The 19,112-nt window shown below is 35.2% G+C and overlaps 1 protein-coding gene across 1 annotated transcript in view; it reads right to left on the bottom strand.

The window, feature by feature from the left end:
• TMEM26 (transmembrane protein 26) overlaps positions 1-17,232 on the bottom strand; it is a 36,724-nt gene extending 19,492 nt beyond the window's left edge. Inside the window, exon 1 of the mRNA XM_049790625.1 lies at positions 17,042-17,232. Within this exon, the coding sequence (XP_049646582.1) occupies positions 17,042-17,232 (191 nt within the window). The remainder of the gene's footprint in view (positions 1-17,041) is intronic.
• Between the last annotated feature and the right edge of the window lie 1,880 nt (positions 17,233-19,112).

The following is a 19,112-nucleotide window of genomic DNA, read 5'->3' as shown; positions in this document are numbered from 1 at the left end:
AGAAAAAAAAAACACACAACAACTATGAGTTGTGATTTGATATGACCCAGTAATTCTTTTTCTAAATGTCTAATCCAAAGTCTCAAAAACTCTAACCAGAAAAAACCATTTGTTCTCCTATATTCATTGCAGCACTACTCACTATAACCCAAATCTGGAAACAATCCAGGTGTCCAGTTGCAGAAGATTGAGTAAAGAAACTATAGTGTACATGGTCAGTGAAATAGTGCTTGATAGAAGAAAGGACAAAATCATGCAATTTGCTGCTATGTGAATGGGATTGGAGGCCATCATGCTAAGTTAAGTCTGCCAGAAGGAGAGAGTCTGAGAAGGATCTCTCACTTGTGGGATATAAATAATCATAGTTGAGAAATAACAAAAAGCACAAAGCAACAATAAAAACCTGATCTACAGAACTGACCTTAACATGGCATTGATCTATGGTGGATAAAGAAATATGGAATTGAAGGAAGATGCCATAGGGAATCTTGAGAAAATGAAAGACACTTCACTGTGGGTGTTATATTGGAATGTTGTGTTCATGAAACCATATCATTGTCAGTACTCTAAAATTATTATAAACTATAATGATTAAAATTAAAAAAAAATCTTTCAACACAACACTACTGCAAGCGGCTTCTGTCTTGCAGAACCAGTCGATTTTGGTCAATCCACTTGAGGGAGAGTAGGTTTCCCAGGCCGGCGTACGGAGAAATATGAAATATGAAATAAATGAAAACACATACAGAGAATGTGCAGTCAACACGTTTCTGGCAGGAGTGCAACAAGTTTATTTTTCAAACAGGGGGTTTTATAGAGGTAAGCCAGTCACAGGTGAAGAATAATCACAATCACAAAGCAATGCACAGCAGTAACAATACCTAAGCTATGAGTGTGCCTGCAAAAACTCCAAATTATGAAGGAGAAGGTCACAACTCAAGGCAACTCTTTGCAAGCTTACTTCAAATGCAAAATCAGAACTAGGAAGAAGTAGGAAATGTCTAGAAACTTGATCTCCACTGGCTGGACTCTATTGTTTTAGAGGTCAAGTAAAGGAAAGAGCCAGTTCCCCCAAAATGTGTTTAGGTGTGGTTCCCTTTTTCTATGGAGTCAGTAGCCCAGGATCTGCTTTCTGACTTTGCCCTTGGTTACTAGAAACTGCAGCTGCGAGAACATATTTGAAAAAGAGAAAAAAAAAACATTGTCTTTGCTTTTAGGGCTAAATATTATCCAGAAAAGGGGTTCTCTTAGTAATCTTTGGTGCTGAAATTTCTGAGCCAAATTATTTGATAGAGGCCACAATTTTGCCTGATATTTACAAAGGAGAGAAGCCAAATAATGACCTAAAATGTAATGCCAAGCCATCTCTTCGGAAATTCCTCAACCATCCACGCAGGGGAAAAAGGTGTCCACAGTGGGCCTTTTGAGGAACCCCGTGGGGGTAATTTCAGTTCTCCCCACCAGGAAAATCTGAGGATACATCTGGTGGGCTGAGTTCCCCTAAAAGTTTATGTATGCGTAGCACAACACAGTCTAAATAGTATTCTTTTTCCACAGAAACCTGGTAAATAATCTCTAATAAGTAAGATTTCCTGTTGAAAAAAACAATCAAATTGACCTGTAAATTATAGGGAAACTTAACCAGCTAAGTTTCTATATTTTCAGAGATCATGTACCTGTTCATGTTTATAATGAATTGATTGGGAAAGGACAGTATGCTGGGCTGTCTTCAGCACTTAATCTTAGCTCTGTGATTAAGGATCATTCCTGGCAGTGCTCAGGGGACAATATGGTGATGGGGTGATGGATATTGGCACCAGAGAAGGTAAGCTCCCTAACATCTGTACTGTCTCCCAGCTTATTATTCATAGCATTGAAACAGTGAAATTCAAGGATAGTATCTGTGATATGGATGATGCAGTAATAGTTGCCTTTATTGTTAGCAGAACAGACCCTAATGGTAAAGAATGGAGAGCATGGGCATTCTTAGTAGCAGTGAACATCCAGGAAGAATGCTGGGACCAAAAACTGAGTCCTATTTTTTGGCTAATAGCATCTGAAGCATTGAATTTCATCATCATTCCTACAGAGAAATAATCTAGGAATAACCCAGAGATCTGACCAACCTGGTTTGAAATCTATACTCTATACCTTTTGAATACTGCCAGAAGTTATTCCTGAATGCAGAGCCAGAAGTCAAGTATAAATACTACTAGGTGTGATCCAAAACCAAAAATAAAAAGGAAAAAAATCAAATATTGTCAATAATACATAATAATAGTAATAATGCATAAATAAAAATCCATTGCAGGGACACCTAAGTGTACAAAACAATTATTAACAAGCATAAAAAATACCTTTACATTAACAAAATAATTATGTAAATCTCAACATGGAACTTACAACAATGAATTCAGAATCTAGACAGGAATTTAAGAAAATAATAATATAAAATGTAACTCAAAAGATGTACTTTATGTATTTGCATATATATGAATATATTTATATTTACATAGAAATCTACATTTGAAAACAAAAGAAAATACAGAGTGTATATTCTTCTCAATGGCACATGCAAGATTCTCTAGGATAACTCCTTTGTGTGACATCAGAGAAGTTTTAGGGCATTCAATAATATGTACCTAACAAATAACGTTCAATTTAATCCTAAATAATAATATTTTGGTTAGAATAAAATGAAAATATTTTCCTAGCAGCATGAGAAAATAAAAACTACACGTTTTGCAAATGTATTTCTTTAAAATACTTTTTTATGTTAGATTGAACAACTTTTACTGTATAGAAAAGTAAAAGTCAAAATGATCAATGTCATCATTATATTAATAATAATTTAGGACACACAATGTTTTAAAACTACCATAAATACTAACAATTGTCATTGTCAATAAACAATCTTATTTTGAGATGAAATCATTCTAAAATCATATTACTATAACCTAGAATAGAAAAGTAAATAAGAATGGAATAAAGTGTTTAGAACAGACATGCCATTAAAATTTCCTTTTAGTTTTTGTGGAAAGCAATATAGAAATGACAAGAAAAAAATAATTTATAGAGGCTGGTATGATGATTCAACATGCAGGGCACTTGCCTTACACATATTGACCTGAATTTGATCTCTGCCATTCCCAGATGATTTTCTGAACCCCACAAGTTGAGCTCCTTGAACAATGAACCAGCATAAAAATCTGAGCACAGACATATGTGTTTCAAAAAATCAGGGAAAAATATGCATGACAAGCACCCCCCCATCCTTGTTGTCCCACAAAAATCATTTAGGCATGATGTTATTAAAATTTAATTCAAAAGATGATTGGCCTGTAGAGAAATAACAAAGTTCAGGTTGCACTTACTTTTTTTTAAAAAAGGAACAAATTTGATCTAACATATCAAGAGAAACACAAAGAATTCTAGAATAGTTCTTTGCTGTTGTTGTTTGTTTGTTTTTGAGACACACTTGATGATACTCCTGGCAATACTCTCAGACATCACTCTTGTCTTGGGGGACCATATGGGATCCCGGGATTTGAACCCCGGTTTCTCCTGGGTCAGCTGTGCACAAGGCAATAATAGTTCTTTAATGAAACTTGGAATAAAATTCTAGTTGTATATGCAGTTGAAATATGTAAATGTTAATCTGGGCTATCAGATGTTGTTTTCACCATAAACTGGACTTTTATTTTTAGCAACATTTTTAAGTATCATGGTTACAGAAATGTTTGTAGTTGGGTTTCAGTCATCGAATATACACCACCTTTCACCAGTGAAACCTTCCCACCACCAATATTCCTCATGTCCCACCCACCCTCACTGTCTATCTTTGGGACAGACATTCCACTTCTCTCTCTCACTCACTCACTCACTCACTCACTCACTCACTCACTCACTCACTCACTCACTCACTCACTCACTCACTATTTTGGAATTAACAATACTTTGACAGTAGCCTTGGAACCATAGACTAAACAAAGCTCTTGAAAAATGCTAAAATAAAACAATTATCTATAACAAGTTCTATTCTTAAGTCCTATTCCGGCAATTGAAAAAAATACTATCCCATTCAGTATTATTCTCTCTAATTTAGAATCTTTGCTATTGTCAAAAGAAACACAAACAAAACTTCCCTTGACCTCTGTAACTACAGAAAAATCTAAGTTCCATAATCTGATATTCAAAAGCTCTATTATCTAGTCTTATCTCAATTTCCCCTTCCTCTTCAGTTACCACATCCTATGTGGAAGAGCAGTTAAATAGTTCTAACTGACTATGCCTTTAAAGCAAAGAAAAATAAAACAAAATGTCCTGAATAGTTCTTTCAAAGACTTAGCAAAAATTAGTCTTCCATTTTTTATTGATCCATTGTGTGTTAATGTGCTGGTCTTTCTAGTTAACTTCCTTGAACTCAGATCTGAGTCATATATGTCATTATGTCCCTTCCCCTTCATCATCTGTTTCAATTCTATGTTTTACTTGGCATTTTATAGGTCTTTAATGCTTTTTAAGCAAGAGTTTAAATGTTTGATGTTATGAGTAAAGGATAGACTTCTATAAGGATCTTTATACCCATTTCCAAACTCTGTAGCAAGTACACTACTTGATTTGTGTCTCTTGTGGAATTGGTGAGCATCAAAAGATACTTCACAAACTAGGAAACCATTTTAAATCTCATCGATTCAATTTATTTGTCTTTGAAAATACAATGTCCATCCTCGCCTCTACCTTAGTCTCATTGTCTCAGATCTTTTTCACAAAGCTTGGCACATGGTGAGGTTTCCATAAATGTTCAGTCATTTGTTAAGACCTTAGTTATTAATATTCCTACATTGTTGACATTGTGTTGTTGGTTTGACTAATGATCTATTCTTAAAATATGATTAAAAATTTGATTGTTTTATGAAGCAAAACAGTTTTATATAAGAAAATTTAAGGTGAATAGAGAAAGAGAGAGAGCACACACATTAGTTATGATTCAGGCAGCAGAGAGCATAAAAAATGACTCCTATCATAAATTTTACTAAAAAAAACTATTCTATACCCCATATGAATTTAATATATTTTGCTACTCAGAAATATTTAATATTTCAAGGTGACATTTAGCTAGTGTTCATTATTTTTAAAGTTTGCCATATTTTTGATCCATGCAATTCCCTTTCAGAACTAAGAGATGCATTCTAAAAAGTAAAATTTTAATCTTATTTCATTATTTCTTTCTGCAGAATAAAATGTGTGTCCTTCAAAAGAAACGAGGTATAAATGAATAGACAGCCTAGTGAATGGGTGGAAATACTTGTACATGTTAAATCAGATAAAGGACTAATCTCCAAGTTATACAAAATATTTACAAAACTCAACAACAACAAAACCAATAATCCCATCCAAAAAATAAAATTAAAAAAAGAAGACATGAAATAAACAGACACTTCTCCAAAAAAAAATCACAGAAATTTAAATCAAAGTGACAAAAAGTATCACCTCAGATCATTGAGAATGATATAAATGTTACAAATATCAAAAATATTAAAATCACCTAATATTGGAATGGAAAGCTTGGTGAATAAAAAACACTCATTTCATTTTGGTGGCAATGTTATCTGGTTAAGCCTCTCCATAAGGAAAATAATATGTATATTCTCTAAAAATTAATAATAAAGTTTCCATATGACCCAACAGTCCTACTTATTGGCATGTATGCATATAATAAAAATATATTAGTATTCCAAAGGGATACAAGTATACTGTTATTCATCATAGCTCTTAGCACAATAACCAGTTTAATGGAAACAACCCAACTATTGAACAACAAATGAATGGATTAAAAAAAAAGGTATGTAAACATTACACAATGTAATATCATTCCATACTATAGGACAAAAATATTGTAATTTGCTGCATCTTGGGTAGAATTAGGCAAAGGAGGGGCGGTATGGGATGTAGGCTGGGAACAGGGATGGAGGAAGTACAACATTGGTGGTAGAAGTGCCCCTGATTCAATGTCATTATGTACCTGAAATACTACTGTGAATGATTTGTAAACAACTTTGGTCAAAATAAAAATTATTAATATAAAAAAGATAAAAAAACAAATATCACATATCACTTTTATGTAGTATGTGGAAAAACAAAGATATTGATGATAACCAATGAGAACAAACCCTTAGCTTTTTATTGCAAACGTTTTGTGTTGTAATTAGAGGGATGGCATATCTAGTGGTGCTTAGGAATTATTCATAATTGCACGTAGCGTTTAATCCTGGTGGGTTCAGAGAACTATACGTGGTACCAGAGATCAGACCCAGGACTGAAGCATATAAGACAAGTACCAGATCAATAAGTACCCAAAACCTCACCATAAAGTTACCCTATTTGGCTTTGAATTTTTAAAATAATGAGGATTCTAGTATTCTCATCATAAATTTAAAAATTAATATTTAAACTAAACAAAAAAATAATATTCCAAAATTGGTTTGATATGAATAGGGATTCTATCTGTATTTCATGTCTCATTAGATTCTGTTTACCTGGTTAGAATGCAACTGCATGCATATTTGATCCAAATTTCAAAATCTCACACTAAACTGACTGCCGTGAGTGCCCTCAAAATAATATCTGAAGTACTTTGTAACAACAGTCCTGCTTTCACAACTCAGAAAATTAGGTTTCCATTCTTTTTGGAACCCATCAAGCTTACCATTTAAAGATTGTACATATAATATGTAGACTCATTTTTCTAGGTTTAGGTGAATTTACTAGGGTTTTTTTTCCCATCTGAATTGCTCAGAAAAAAAAAACTTTTTTAGTACACAGATAAAAATATGGGCTCCTACAACAACCTCAATATATCATCAACTTTTCTACCCATGAACGTGCTTAGCATGCATTTAATATACTTGTGGACTATACATGCTCTGAATATCTGAGAAGTCACTGATTCAATTCCATCCATACCACACTTTTTAAAAATATGATGGACTTCATCACTCCTTCTTGCCTTCTTGCTCAGACACCTTTGGCTCAACTGGCCCTAGAAAAAGAAGGGGGCTACAGCTAAGTAATTTTATTCTTTTTTTTTTTTTTTTGGTTTTTGGGCCACACCCGGTGACGCTCAGGGGTTACTCCTGGCTATGCGTTCAGAAGTCGCTCCTGGTTTGGGGGGGACCATATGGAACGCCGGGGGATGGAACCGTGGTCCGTCCTAGGCTAGCGCTGGCAAGGCAGACAACACCTTACCTCCAGCGTCACGGCGCCGGCCCCCAGCTAAGTAATTTTAAGCTCATAAAAAACCCACTACCACCACTGAAAAAAAATTATAGATGAAGTGTGCATGTTTTAATTATCATCGAGGTCAAATGATAAATTTGTGTGGTTTTGTGGGTGATTAGACTAACAAGAATAGTAGGGATAGGGAGGAATGGGTTGTGACTATCCAGTGCACTGAATTCATTCTATGTATTTATAATGCCTTCAAGGAATACCTGTATTTGGGCATTATATAATACCTCTGAAGATCAATATAAGTGTTCTTACTTTCAATTCTTATTAAATGTAGTTTACTTCCAGTGATTTTGTAAATAAGTCATATTTAAATCTGTTTCAAAATTAGCCCTATATTCCCCACTTAATTACAAAAAAAACTTCTAAGCACAAAAATTCAATTCAGTCGGATTAAAGATATAGATATCAGACCTGAATTTACAAATTATATTGAGAAAAGTATAGGGAGAAACCTTTATAACATTGATTCTAGAGGCATCATTAACAATTCAATGATATTGGCCAAGAAAATAGAAGATAAACACATGAGATTACAGTAAATAAATAAAATATATAAGTAAATAAATACATCAAATAAAGAAACTTCTGATCTGAAAAATAATAATCACCAAATAAAAAGATACTCCACCAATTGTGAGAAAATATTTGCTTACAGTCTTTTGGAAAACAAAATGCATACAGGTACACAAATACTAAGAAATGATCTTCCATGTGATTCAGAAATTACAATTCTTGGCATCTACCTCAAGGTCTCAAAAATAATATTTAGAAAAGACATGTGTTCCTATGTTTATTGCAGTGCTGTTCACAATAACTAAAATTTTGTTAATCACCAAAATGTCAAAGAACAGAGGACTAGAATAAGAATCTATGTTACATATACACAGCTGAATGCTAGTCAGCTGCAAAAATAAGCATGTAATTTGCCACTCAATGGATAAAACTGTGAGTATTGTGCCCAGAAGGAAGTTAGTCAGAAGAGGGACTGATACAGATTGACCTGTCTCGTGTGTTATATAAAGGAAGGAAGATACTGAAAAACTAAAAATACAGAATTTATGACAATGAGCTAACCCTGACGGGGAGATAGTTGGGAAAGGAGGGTTAAGGTGAGATAAGAGGGGACAGAGGCAGTAATGGAAGGAAATGGACAGCCTGATTTAAGGGTGTGATGTTGAAACACTATGTGCATGAAACCCAAATATTAATAGCAATGTAAATAACATGACTAATAATTTTAATTGCTAATTATATTTGAAGCAAGAATATACTGTATTAAAAATTGAAAGTTGGGGCCAGAGCTGTGGTGCAAGCGGTAAGGAGTCTGCCTTGCACACGCTAGCCTAGGACAGACCGCAGTTCGATCCCCCAGTGTCCCATATGATCCCCCAAGCCAGGAGCGATTTCTGAGCCACATAGCCAGGAGTAACCCCTGAGCGTCTCTGGGTATGCCCCCCCCTCCAAATTGAAACTTATAAAATTCAAGTTCCAACAGTATCAGTGTAATTAAACTAGTTATAAAAAACAAAACACAGGTTTATTTTTTATGTACTATACATTTTATAAAATTTCTAAAGCAAAGAAATTATGCCACCGTTTTTCTTCAACCCTAAAACCTTTTTTCTCTGCCCACTCCTGTTTAAAGGCTAGTTATTACAAATAGCAATGTATAATTCACTTACCTAAAAAAATGTCTTTTTCTAACAAGTCTACCTTACTAGCTGAAACTTCATGCTATATAGTTTTTCTGCTATTTTGGACTTAAGTTGTGAAAAATTATGTGTTCTCTGAATTCTAATTTGTCTTGTTCTCAATGTATATTTTTTCAAGAAAAAAAAAAAGCTCCTTGTAAAATAAATCCTCACTTAATAAAAAGGTGAGCTTAACCACTAAGGATTTAAAGGAATTTAAATACTTTATGAGAGGATGCAAGATTATGAATGTTGCTTATGTAATGCTTCACTTTTCATTATGTGAAAGACAATGATATTTTTTTGTCCCATAGAAAAAATTGATTATTTAAATCATCACTTAAAGACAATCTAGAATTTTTCTCCTGATGCCATTTTTTCTTACATTATTTTGGCTTTACCATAATAACTACTTGTACACGAATGTTTCTAACCAACATTATTCATGGTATAATCCTTTTTAGAGTTTTATCTAGGCAAAACTATACTAATATCTCTCTGCTATTTACTTGACCAAATTTAAAAAAAAAGTCTAGAAAGTTGACACTTTCTCTACTAGAGAAAATCTTCCTATTGTTTTGGAGCATATCTGATATTGCTCACGGCTGACATCTAACTGTACTAAATAATAATTCTTGGAGTTTTATAGATGCAGGGGATCAAGTATGGTGGGTACTATAAGGGAAATATCTTACCTACTATACTTTCTTTCAGGTTCTAGAGGAAATCTTTTGATTTTAAAAAATATATGCAGATATAATGCCTAAAACCAATATAATTGCTGAAAGATAAGCAGAACAGAATTAAGGATTTCGGTTCTAGCATGCTCAGTCTTTCTTCAATCTCTTGAATTTGGACTTCCTCGATGGCAAGTAAGAGCAAAAGACTGTCATAGGGTTTTACATATGGAGTGACTGTGCTGTTAGGTGTCATGATAAAGTCTGTTTGTATAAATGTGAGTGTTCAGCAGACACTGGAAGTTGTTTTTGTGTTTTATTATTAATAATTGTGACTTTAGATGAGTGATCAACCCTTAATGTGCAGCAATGTCTCATAACAAAATAGAATGGAGATGGAAACTAATTCACAGTGTCATTGTGAGGATTGCAAGTTATAATTAATACCAAACTGGCATTGTACATTATCACTACTGAATGACTGGTAACTGCTACCACTTCTATTTGTCATAGCACCATTACTTTCACCATAATCTTCACGACTGTTACTTAAAACAGTGCAAAAAAATAGTCAATTTATTCAGAGGCTATTCTAGGCATATTAAGATATATATGTCTAACTGGAGAGCTAAATAGAGAAATAAGAAAACAAAGGAAGGGTGGAGTAATAGAAAAAGTGAGTAATACATTTTCCTTACATGTGGTTGACCCAGGTTTAATCCCAGCATCTCTGTGCACAATAAGGAGTAATTCCTGGGCAAAGAGTCAAGAGTAATCCCTGAGCAGTGCCTGGCATAGCTAAAAAAAAAAAAAGCAAATGAATGCTTCTGAATTTGGCTAAAACTGGCAGGCATAGCAACAGTAAGAGGATAAATAACAGTAGGAGAAACTTTTTCCTCCCAATGATTATTAATTTTTTACTTAAACACATATAACATTGAGTCAATGGTACATCAGCTAGTCTTTGAGATAAGAAAGACAAAATAAATATAAAATATAATCCCCATTCTTGAATGTCATTGGTGAGAGGTTTATAGTAAGGCTGATATTAATAAAATCAATCCCCATTGTGGCATTTTATATTTATAATCTCTATGTGCCTAATATTACTTTAATATGACTCAGGAAATTTTACTTTTTAGTCATACATATAAAATTTTTCATTGAAAACAGTATTCTTTAACAGAGTGATTTATATACATAGGTCTAACTCTCATGATACTAGTACTTTGGAGGAACTAACACCTAGAGTAGAAAGGGTCATGCACAAAAAATTTGGCCAAAAACTATTAGCTTTCCATTATTGGAGAAACAAATTAATGATTCAAATTTGTCCTAATACTGTATGCATAATTATATATCACTGTCAGGAAAAAAGAAATACAAGAAATTTGGAGGTTGGGATATGTGTATGCTGATAAATTTATACCTAACTAATTTGCACTTTGTTTTTTTTTAAGTATAAAAAGCAACAAAAGAGTATACTTTTAAAAATATTTCTTATTCATTAAGGTACTGTTCTGTAATTTAAAATACTGTTAATGAGAGTTTCTCAAGTACGTAATTTCAATAGAATAGGATATTTTTTATTTCAATCTAACTATCTCATTTGACTATAGAATAATTATGAACATAGTCAATTTTCTAGGGGCCCAGGGACCAGAGAAATAGTACAGTGGGTACAAAATTTGCCTTTTACATGGCTGACTTTGTTGACTCTCTGGCTCCATATATGCACCCCCTCTTCCAAGCACCTCTAGGAGCGATTCCTGATCCCAGAGCCAGGAGTAAGCCCTGAGTCCAGCCATGTTTAACCCAAAAACAAAAACAGCAAGAGATATGACCAAATACGACAGAAATACATCACAGAAATGTTTTCAATCCTTCCCAAAAATTGTTCAAGATAAGACTCCTTATGGTATCTATCCAGTCTGTTTTTCACTTCTGCTGGCAAAACTTCTATACATATTTGAGTAATCAAAAAGGAATTTTATTTTAATTTTGTCTAATTGGCTTGAATTTGCAATCAATTTAAGATCAACTCTTCTGAGTCCCAAATTTATCTTTCCTGTTTTCAGTTAGGAACCACCCATCTTCGAACACACATGAGATATGGAAAAAGAAGCAAAAGAAGAAATGTTTTACTTGAAGAAGAGAAGAGACAACAAAAACTATGGGGGAATATACTTATCTCTCTTTTGGGAGTACAACAGGAATGTTCCAAGGCACATTTTGATCCTCCTTGGCTCTCTCTATGCCACACTCCCATTCTCTAATAGATTTGGTTCAAATTCACTCCTCCAACTTGGACTCTCTCGCCCACCGAAATTTTATTTTCCCCTGGTTGTCTTTCCTCTACAGCCAGAACAACGGACTTTCACAGTTTTGACCACATGTGTGTTGACTTGCATTTTTTTTTCAGTTATTGACTCATTTGTTTAATATTTACTTTGTTTGAGTTCCTAACTAAAATGAAGTTTTTTTATGAGCAGGATTTATTGGGTTTTTAAAACTTTTATGCTATTTTGTTTGATTTGATTAAAGGACAGATGACTGGGGTCAGAGTTGGTAAACTCAATGGCTATTCTCAACTCTATTCAGAGGTCATTCCTAGAGGTATTTCATGGGTCGTGTACTGTTCAGGAAAATAATGGCCCTTGTACATGCAAACTGTGCTCTCAGTCCTTAGAAAGAATTTTCTATATGGCTTTTCATCTTTTCTATTTACCTCCAAACTCTTAACATGCAAACTGTATATAGTACATATGACCCTTTTTATGCATTTCCATTGACTGAAGAATTCTAGGGCTCTGTGATTCCTCCAGTAATCTAAGTTTCCAATACTCATCTCCATTATCCTTCACCTCCCTTATCATTATGAATACTCTCTGCATTTCTCTATTCTAATGGACAACATATCCAATTTTCCTGCTACAACTCACACTCTATGACTCCTCACACCCTGAGTACCCAATGTAGTATTTTTCATTACCTCCTTTGCCTTCTAAATTGGTCACATGTGCGGAAGCAAAGAGGTTGAGTTTGGAGACCCAATGTCCCTGTTTCACTAATTGCCAACTGTGAGTCTAGGTCCTATAAATGAACAAATCTGTGCCTTGTTTTCATCAGAGATAGAAAAAAGAAAATTAAGATCATTGCAGTTACTCTCAGAATCAAATGAGTTTACCAGTGTTCAAGACTTGGAAAAGTCTAAACATAGGAAATGCTGGATATTTATATTTAGCTATTACTAATCCCACACAGTTGAATAATGAGTTGAAGTGTTATCATTTTTAATCTCAACTGTGTTTTTTATGTTACTACTGTCTGATTATAAAATGGATGATGAGTATTTATGAGACAAATTCACAAGTGATTTGAGAGATGATTGAACTTAAAAGACAAGAGAAAAAAAACCAAAGGCAATCAAATAGGGGAAGTCAAATTTATTTCCATTGCATTATTAAAATTAGGTTAAAAATAACTCAATGTTAAAAATCCTGTACTTTTGGCAATAAATTCAACTTGGAATTCTAATTCTGTGATATTCTCTGCTTTAATATGAACAGAGTTTATACTTAACACAAACAACCATTTTTACATCTATTAAAAATACTGTGCTAATATTTAATAGAAAACAAGTGAATTTTTGTGTTCTATTTGACGTTTTTTGATGCTACGTCATAAAGCCATTGCATTATAAGTCAAAATATAAAAAATTAAATCAGAGAAAAAATAAAACTATGGACTTCTAGCTTATAAAAATTTAAATTAATATGCAGATAAAACAAACACTAGGTGATAAAAGCAAATTCCACTGTGGTACAGTTACTGCATTAAATAATGCATTATTTTGTTGGCTTCTACTCCCTATCCTATAGGAATTCAACAAATCAAGCTTGTCCAACTGGCAAATTATTAACTTTTTATTGAAATAACATTCTTGTTCGTGCACAGCTGAGCTCAACATTTCTAATTCCATTTTTTTCCTTTCCATTGGATAACTAAAGAAATACTTTTGGACAAGTCTAATATGTTTGCTGCCCTTAAAGAAACTTTTATATTTGCATTTTCTTCTATAGATTCATTCATATTATGATTTCTACTAATTTATGTATTTAGAACTAGGCACAAGTTTTAGTAAAAATAAAAATAAGCACAGACTAGTATAAAGGAGGATCTTAGATTTGATGATACAGAAAAAAGAAGTTTCACCTCATTTTTACACTATTTAGATGTTATTTAATTAATTTTCTTGTCTTAAGTATTTCATTTAACAATTGCAACTATTTTACAAGTAGATATTTTTAGTGAGCCCATAATACATATTACCTTTATTTTCCTGATAACCTATCAAAAATATGCCACATCCAATTCATTATTTTAACCTTTGGTTCTCTGGTATAGGTCAATAATTACTCCATGTGTACATTAATGGATGATAAAGTTAATGTCAGGTTTATTTTATACTGAAGATGGAAATTAATATTTTACATAGTTTCTGTTGGGTAGATTGCAAAATATGAAGCTGATTAATCAAATGTTATATATTGATACACCTTTACCTACAGATACAGTAACATTTGCATAAATAGTGGATTTTATATACTGTCAAAATATTCACTTTGTTTATTCATCCATCTGATTTTATCATGGAAATTTCTTTGGAAGGGAATGGGAGGAGAACATTGAACAGTGCTTGGAGTCTACTTCCAAATCTATTCTTGGGAATCACTCCAATGGTGCTCAGGGAACCATGACATGCTAGGGAGCAAATCCAGATCTCTTTCACACAGATGATGCACTCAGTCCTTTGAACCATCTTTCAGACCTTGTAGACTTTATTTTTTTGCACTGAGAAACAACAAAATAACTATGTCATACTTTATACATAAAATTTAAATCCAGAAAAGAAAGATATCCCAAGTCCCAAATATGTCCCTTTGTTTAGTTTTGTCATTCTAAGGACAATTTTCTAGATTATAATTATTCTACTTTCTAATCATTTAAGACTTATGACACAATGGTGTGTGGGCTTTGTCCATCAAAATAAGAATCATATTTTTCCTCTATTTAATCTCTCATGGTTCTGTCTGACAATGTCATTAAAGCAAACACATTACTAATTATGTTTGAGTTTGGGCCATTTATTAAGACTAATTTGTTCCTCAATGCCTATAAGTCTTATCTATCAATATTTCTCTCCCACTTAGTTTCAAACATTAGTTTAAACATTGAGCCAACAAGATTAATAAGCATCACAGGAACATTCTGGAAAAAAAGAAGAAAAAAATTTTTATTTTTTTTACTGCCAATTATTAATTATTGGATAATCCTGTGAATAAATGTTTGATTTATATAGAGAAGACATTTGTTGACAGAATCTTTTCAAAAGAAATAAAAAAGAAATATTTTAGGATATAAAACCAATTGGCCACTAAACTGGAAGATTTCATCTAATTTTCTAACAGTCCATCAGTTGAGTATTAAAGATGAGGAAACTGATATTCAGAGAGTAAGTGATTTTCTCAATACCTCACTGTGAGTAAGTATTAGATTGTTATAACCTGGGATATTTTGAGATTATAGAAATGCCCTGTTTCCTTTTGAATTCAACTAATTGACAATCATGCATTTGCCCTGAAGGTCTGGATTGTAAGTAGCATGTAGTTTGCGTGAGCCATCAATGATGATAGAGACAGGAAGGTAAAATTCTTTGGGCTAAGGTGTTTCTCTTTAGCTCAAGTGGAATTTTGACTTATCCTGAGCTAAGGTTTCCGATGAGGAAGCTGGAATCTTTCAGAAATTGCTGTGTTGATCTGTCTTCTGAAGTACACAATTTTTCTCAGAAGCTCTAATGGGTGGTTGTGGGACTGCATTAAGTGGAACTATTTTTTACCTTCAAACTTCATCCAATACCTGAAGATATTTCCATAATTGTGTATTAAAGCTACTTCAGTAAAAAACGGAATCAATTTCATATGCTTACTGACTCTTTCCCCTCTTTTATTTCTCTAACCCTAAGGTCTATTTGGAAAGCTAATACCTCTTTGATTTTTCCGAAAGACACATTGGAAAGCATTCAAATACTTCTTACTTTTTGGGGAGGTGAGAAGAGTAAAAATCCAAGTTTCATTGCCTTAGCATTTTAGGCAAATAATTCTAAATTTCAAAAATTGTTACTGTTGCAAATTGGGCAAACAAGTACACATAATATAGAAGCAAATAATTCTAAATTTCAAAAATTGTTACTGTTGCAAATTGGGCAAACAAGTACACATAATATGGAAAGAAAACACTTTTGTTGAACTATTAAGAAATGCACAAGCCTTATTGCTTAATATGTAAATTTGTGGAAAAAGCTTTTATTCCCACCTTCCCCCCCCCAAGATAGGGGCTACTAGGTTGCTATGATTTTTGGAATTTTGACTGTTACATTTTCCTCTTACTCACAGCATTAAATAAAATTTGTTAAGTACTACTCTTGTGAAAACTCAGCCTTGCTGTTTTAAAAGAATATGAATAATAGAAAGGTCTAATCTGAAGAATTGGTGATGAAAATATACTGATTTGAAGGAATGGAGAGGTAGGGGCTCTTTATAAATGTAAATAATCTTTCCCCTCAATTCTCCTATTATCATCAAGTTCTCCATAGACATGAAGTTCCAAGCAGAGACTGGGGATTCTTCCACATTTTTGCAAAGTCTAACACACTGCTCTACCTGCTGGCCCATCCACCATCTCTAATCTCTTTGACAGAGGGATGATATGTTCCGTGCCTTGAAAGCCACCCACGCCACAACACCTGAACTGGAAACAGTTTAGCTCAAAGAGCTAGACTGGAAGGAGGGAGCCCCAGAAACTACAGGCTGCTCCGAGGGCTTTCTCCCTCTGGGTGCCTGCCAGATGTGCACTGGTTCTTTCTTAAGCAGCAGAGAGCCCAGATATGCTCAGGGGAATCCTGCACACTCCACTGGAATGTCTCCCTTTAGAAAGCAGCAGCACAGCACTGGTCCCCAAGTACATGTCCCAGAAGTCACCCAAATTTGGGTGTACTTTCTGCAGAAGCCAACTCCAGGGCTTTCCTTCTTCCTCCCCATCACTCCCTCTCACTCCCCAACTTTGCAAAATTTGGAAATCAGTGATGACACGTGGCTGCACCTCTGGTGCTCCTTTGGGACCAGAGACTAGCATCTCTCCTGCGCTGCTCAGAAGCAATCCAAGTAGGACAAAGGGGGGATTCGGGATCCGAGTCAAAGAATCAGCAGGCTGCAAGAAAGAAGATGGACTTTAAGGAAACCTGAGATTGTGTCCTAAGGAGAAAGGGACCATGCCTGGGGGTGGGGGGGAGAGTCTTTGAGGCTCTCCCAGTTCACTCACCATTTGTAGCCTCTGCCTCTCTTGAATTTGAGAGTAAGTGCGGTCTCCAGAAAGAGCAGGAGGTTGAGCAGCGCTAGCAACCAGTATCGGGGCTCCTTCTTCACCTCTGTCACCCTCCAGACCCCGACCAGCGAATGCAGTACAAAGAGCAGCCGGGTGGCCAAGGCATTGAGCAGGACGAGCCCCTCCATACCCGCTTGCGCGCGCTCTGCCTGGAGCCCCCCCAGTCTGCACCCCGCAGACCCCAGCCAGGAGCACCCTAAGCCCGCCCGTGGGCGTGAACCTGACTGCCTGCTTCCAGACCTGCTGCTGTCTCCCCCTCCTTGCCCAGCCCCGTAGAAGTGGGGAGAGCCGCTCGCCCCTCCCCAAAACTTCCTGCGAACTCTGCAAACTGGGGTGAGTGGACACCCCGGCTTCCTTTCACCGCCAGACTTTGCAAGCTGTCCAAAAGCAGTGTCTCCTGGGCTGCCCCCTGGATACTCTTCTTTCCGCACAGCCCCCCTGCAAATCACCATCTGGCACCCCTCTTCCTCCAGGGTTTCCCACCCACTCACCCTCCAAGCCTCCTTGGCATCCCCAGGAATTTCCTCGCCCTGATGGATTGGAAGGAGGAAGGGATGGAGACTGATTTAATAGTCAAAGGACAGCATTGTGAGAAAAGGGGGTTCAGGGGCGCACCGGATTGCTTTGTAGCCTGTTCTTGATTGGCTTTGAGGATTAAGTTCATTCACTCCTGGAAACTCGCTCTGACAGTGGCTCTGAGCTGGGACAGGGGAAGCCTGGAGATTTTTGCTATGCGTGCAGTTTTTCCTTCTGCTTAGTATGAAGAAACCGAATTTTCCCACGACCAGAGGAAAGAAGAAAGCAAGCTTCATCTGAGCGATGCAGGGGGGTTTCTATTCTTTGGAAATGGTGGTACAGTGACAATGATGTTACTTTGTGCCCCCCCCAACACCCCCTGTATTTTGCTTCAGGAATGGAGAGTACCCAGATAACAGGGCCAGGATAGGGGGCAGAGAGGGAGCAGTTAGAAGATAAGGGCAGGCATTAGATTAGAAGAACAGAAAGGGAGGTTGAGATCAAGGACGTGGTTTTTTCAGCAAAGAATGAAATCAGGATTTGCTAAAAGGCGTGTGTGTGTGTGTGTGTGTGTGTGTGTGTGTGTGTGTGTTTAATTCAGTCTCTTCCTACCTGCACTTCTATTTCCTTAACTTGTTTTGTTCAGATAAACTCATAATTTTAGTAAAGAAGTTTGAAAGAGAACTTGATTTATAAATGGAAAACCTGTTGATAATAGATCAAAGATAATTTGTAAATATAATGACAGTTATAGAAATCAGACTAGGATTCAATAAATAATATTGTCTAATAAGATATCAATAATTACTGAATATAGTTATTGAAATGTTGAGCATGACCTTCAAAATTCTGTGCCTCAGTTTACTCTTTTGGGAGAAATTAAGAAATGCTAGACACACTTCTACTGAATAGGAATGGATTCTAATCATTACCTTTGAAAACTGAAAGAATAGCACAAAGAGATTTTCTTTTGTTTTAACGTTCTTGGTTTAGTTGATTCAATTTCTGATCATTCTATATTTTATTTAAGATTCGACCCAATACTATGAGCTGTAAGATTAATGTCTTCACTTGTTGAAAAACATCCAACTCCTTCGATGAAACTCATTAACTATGGAATGATGACTAGAGTTTGCTTGTTTGTTTTCCTGTGACTGCATTCTTCCATGTTGTACAGTAGCTGTGATTTCTGAAGCTGTGTATTATATTCCCTTCAGTGTGGACTGAAAGCTCAGATCACTGAAGTAAAAGAGCACAGGAGAGTTAGAAGCTCAGTGGTAGAGACACAAAGCCAAAGAAATCCCCAGGGAAACTGGCTGCCTTGACCTCTTGGCTCAGTCACTTAAAGTAGTATGTTGCATCTCAGTTTTTTCCATTAATAAATAAGGTACTAAATATATTTAATTTAGACAAAACCATTTAGTTTAGACTAGACTATTTAGTTTAGACTAAACCTAGACCACAAGGCTACTAGGTGAACAAATGATTACTC

Source organism: Suncus etruscus, chromosome 17 (assembly GCF_024139225.1).
Source record: "Suncus etruscus isolate mSunEtr1 chromosome 17, mSunEtr1.pri.cur, whole genome shotgun sequence".
NCBI classification, from domain to species: domain Eukaryota; kingdom Metazoa; phylum Chordata; class Mammalia; order Eulipotyphla; family Soricidae; genus Suncus; species Suncus etruscus.
This window is presented reverse-complemented; position numbering and strand designations above follow the sequence as displayed.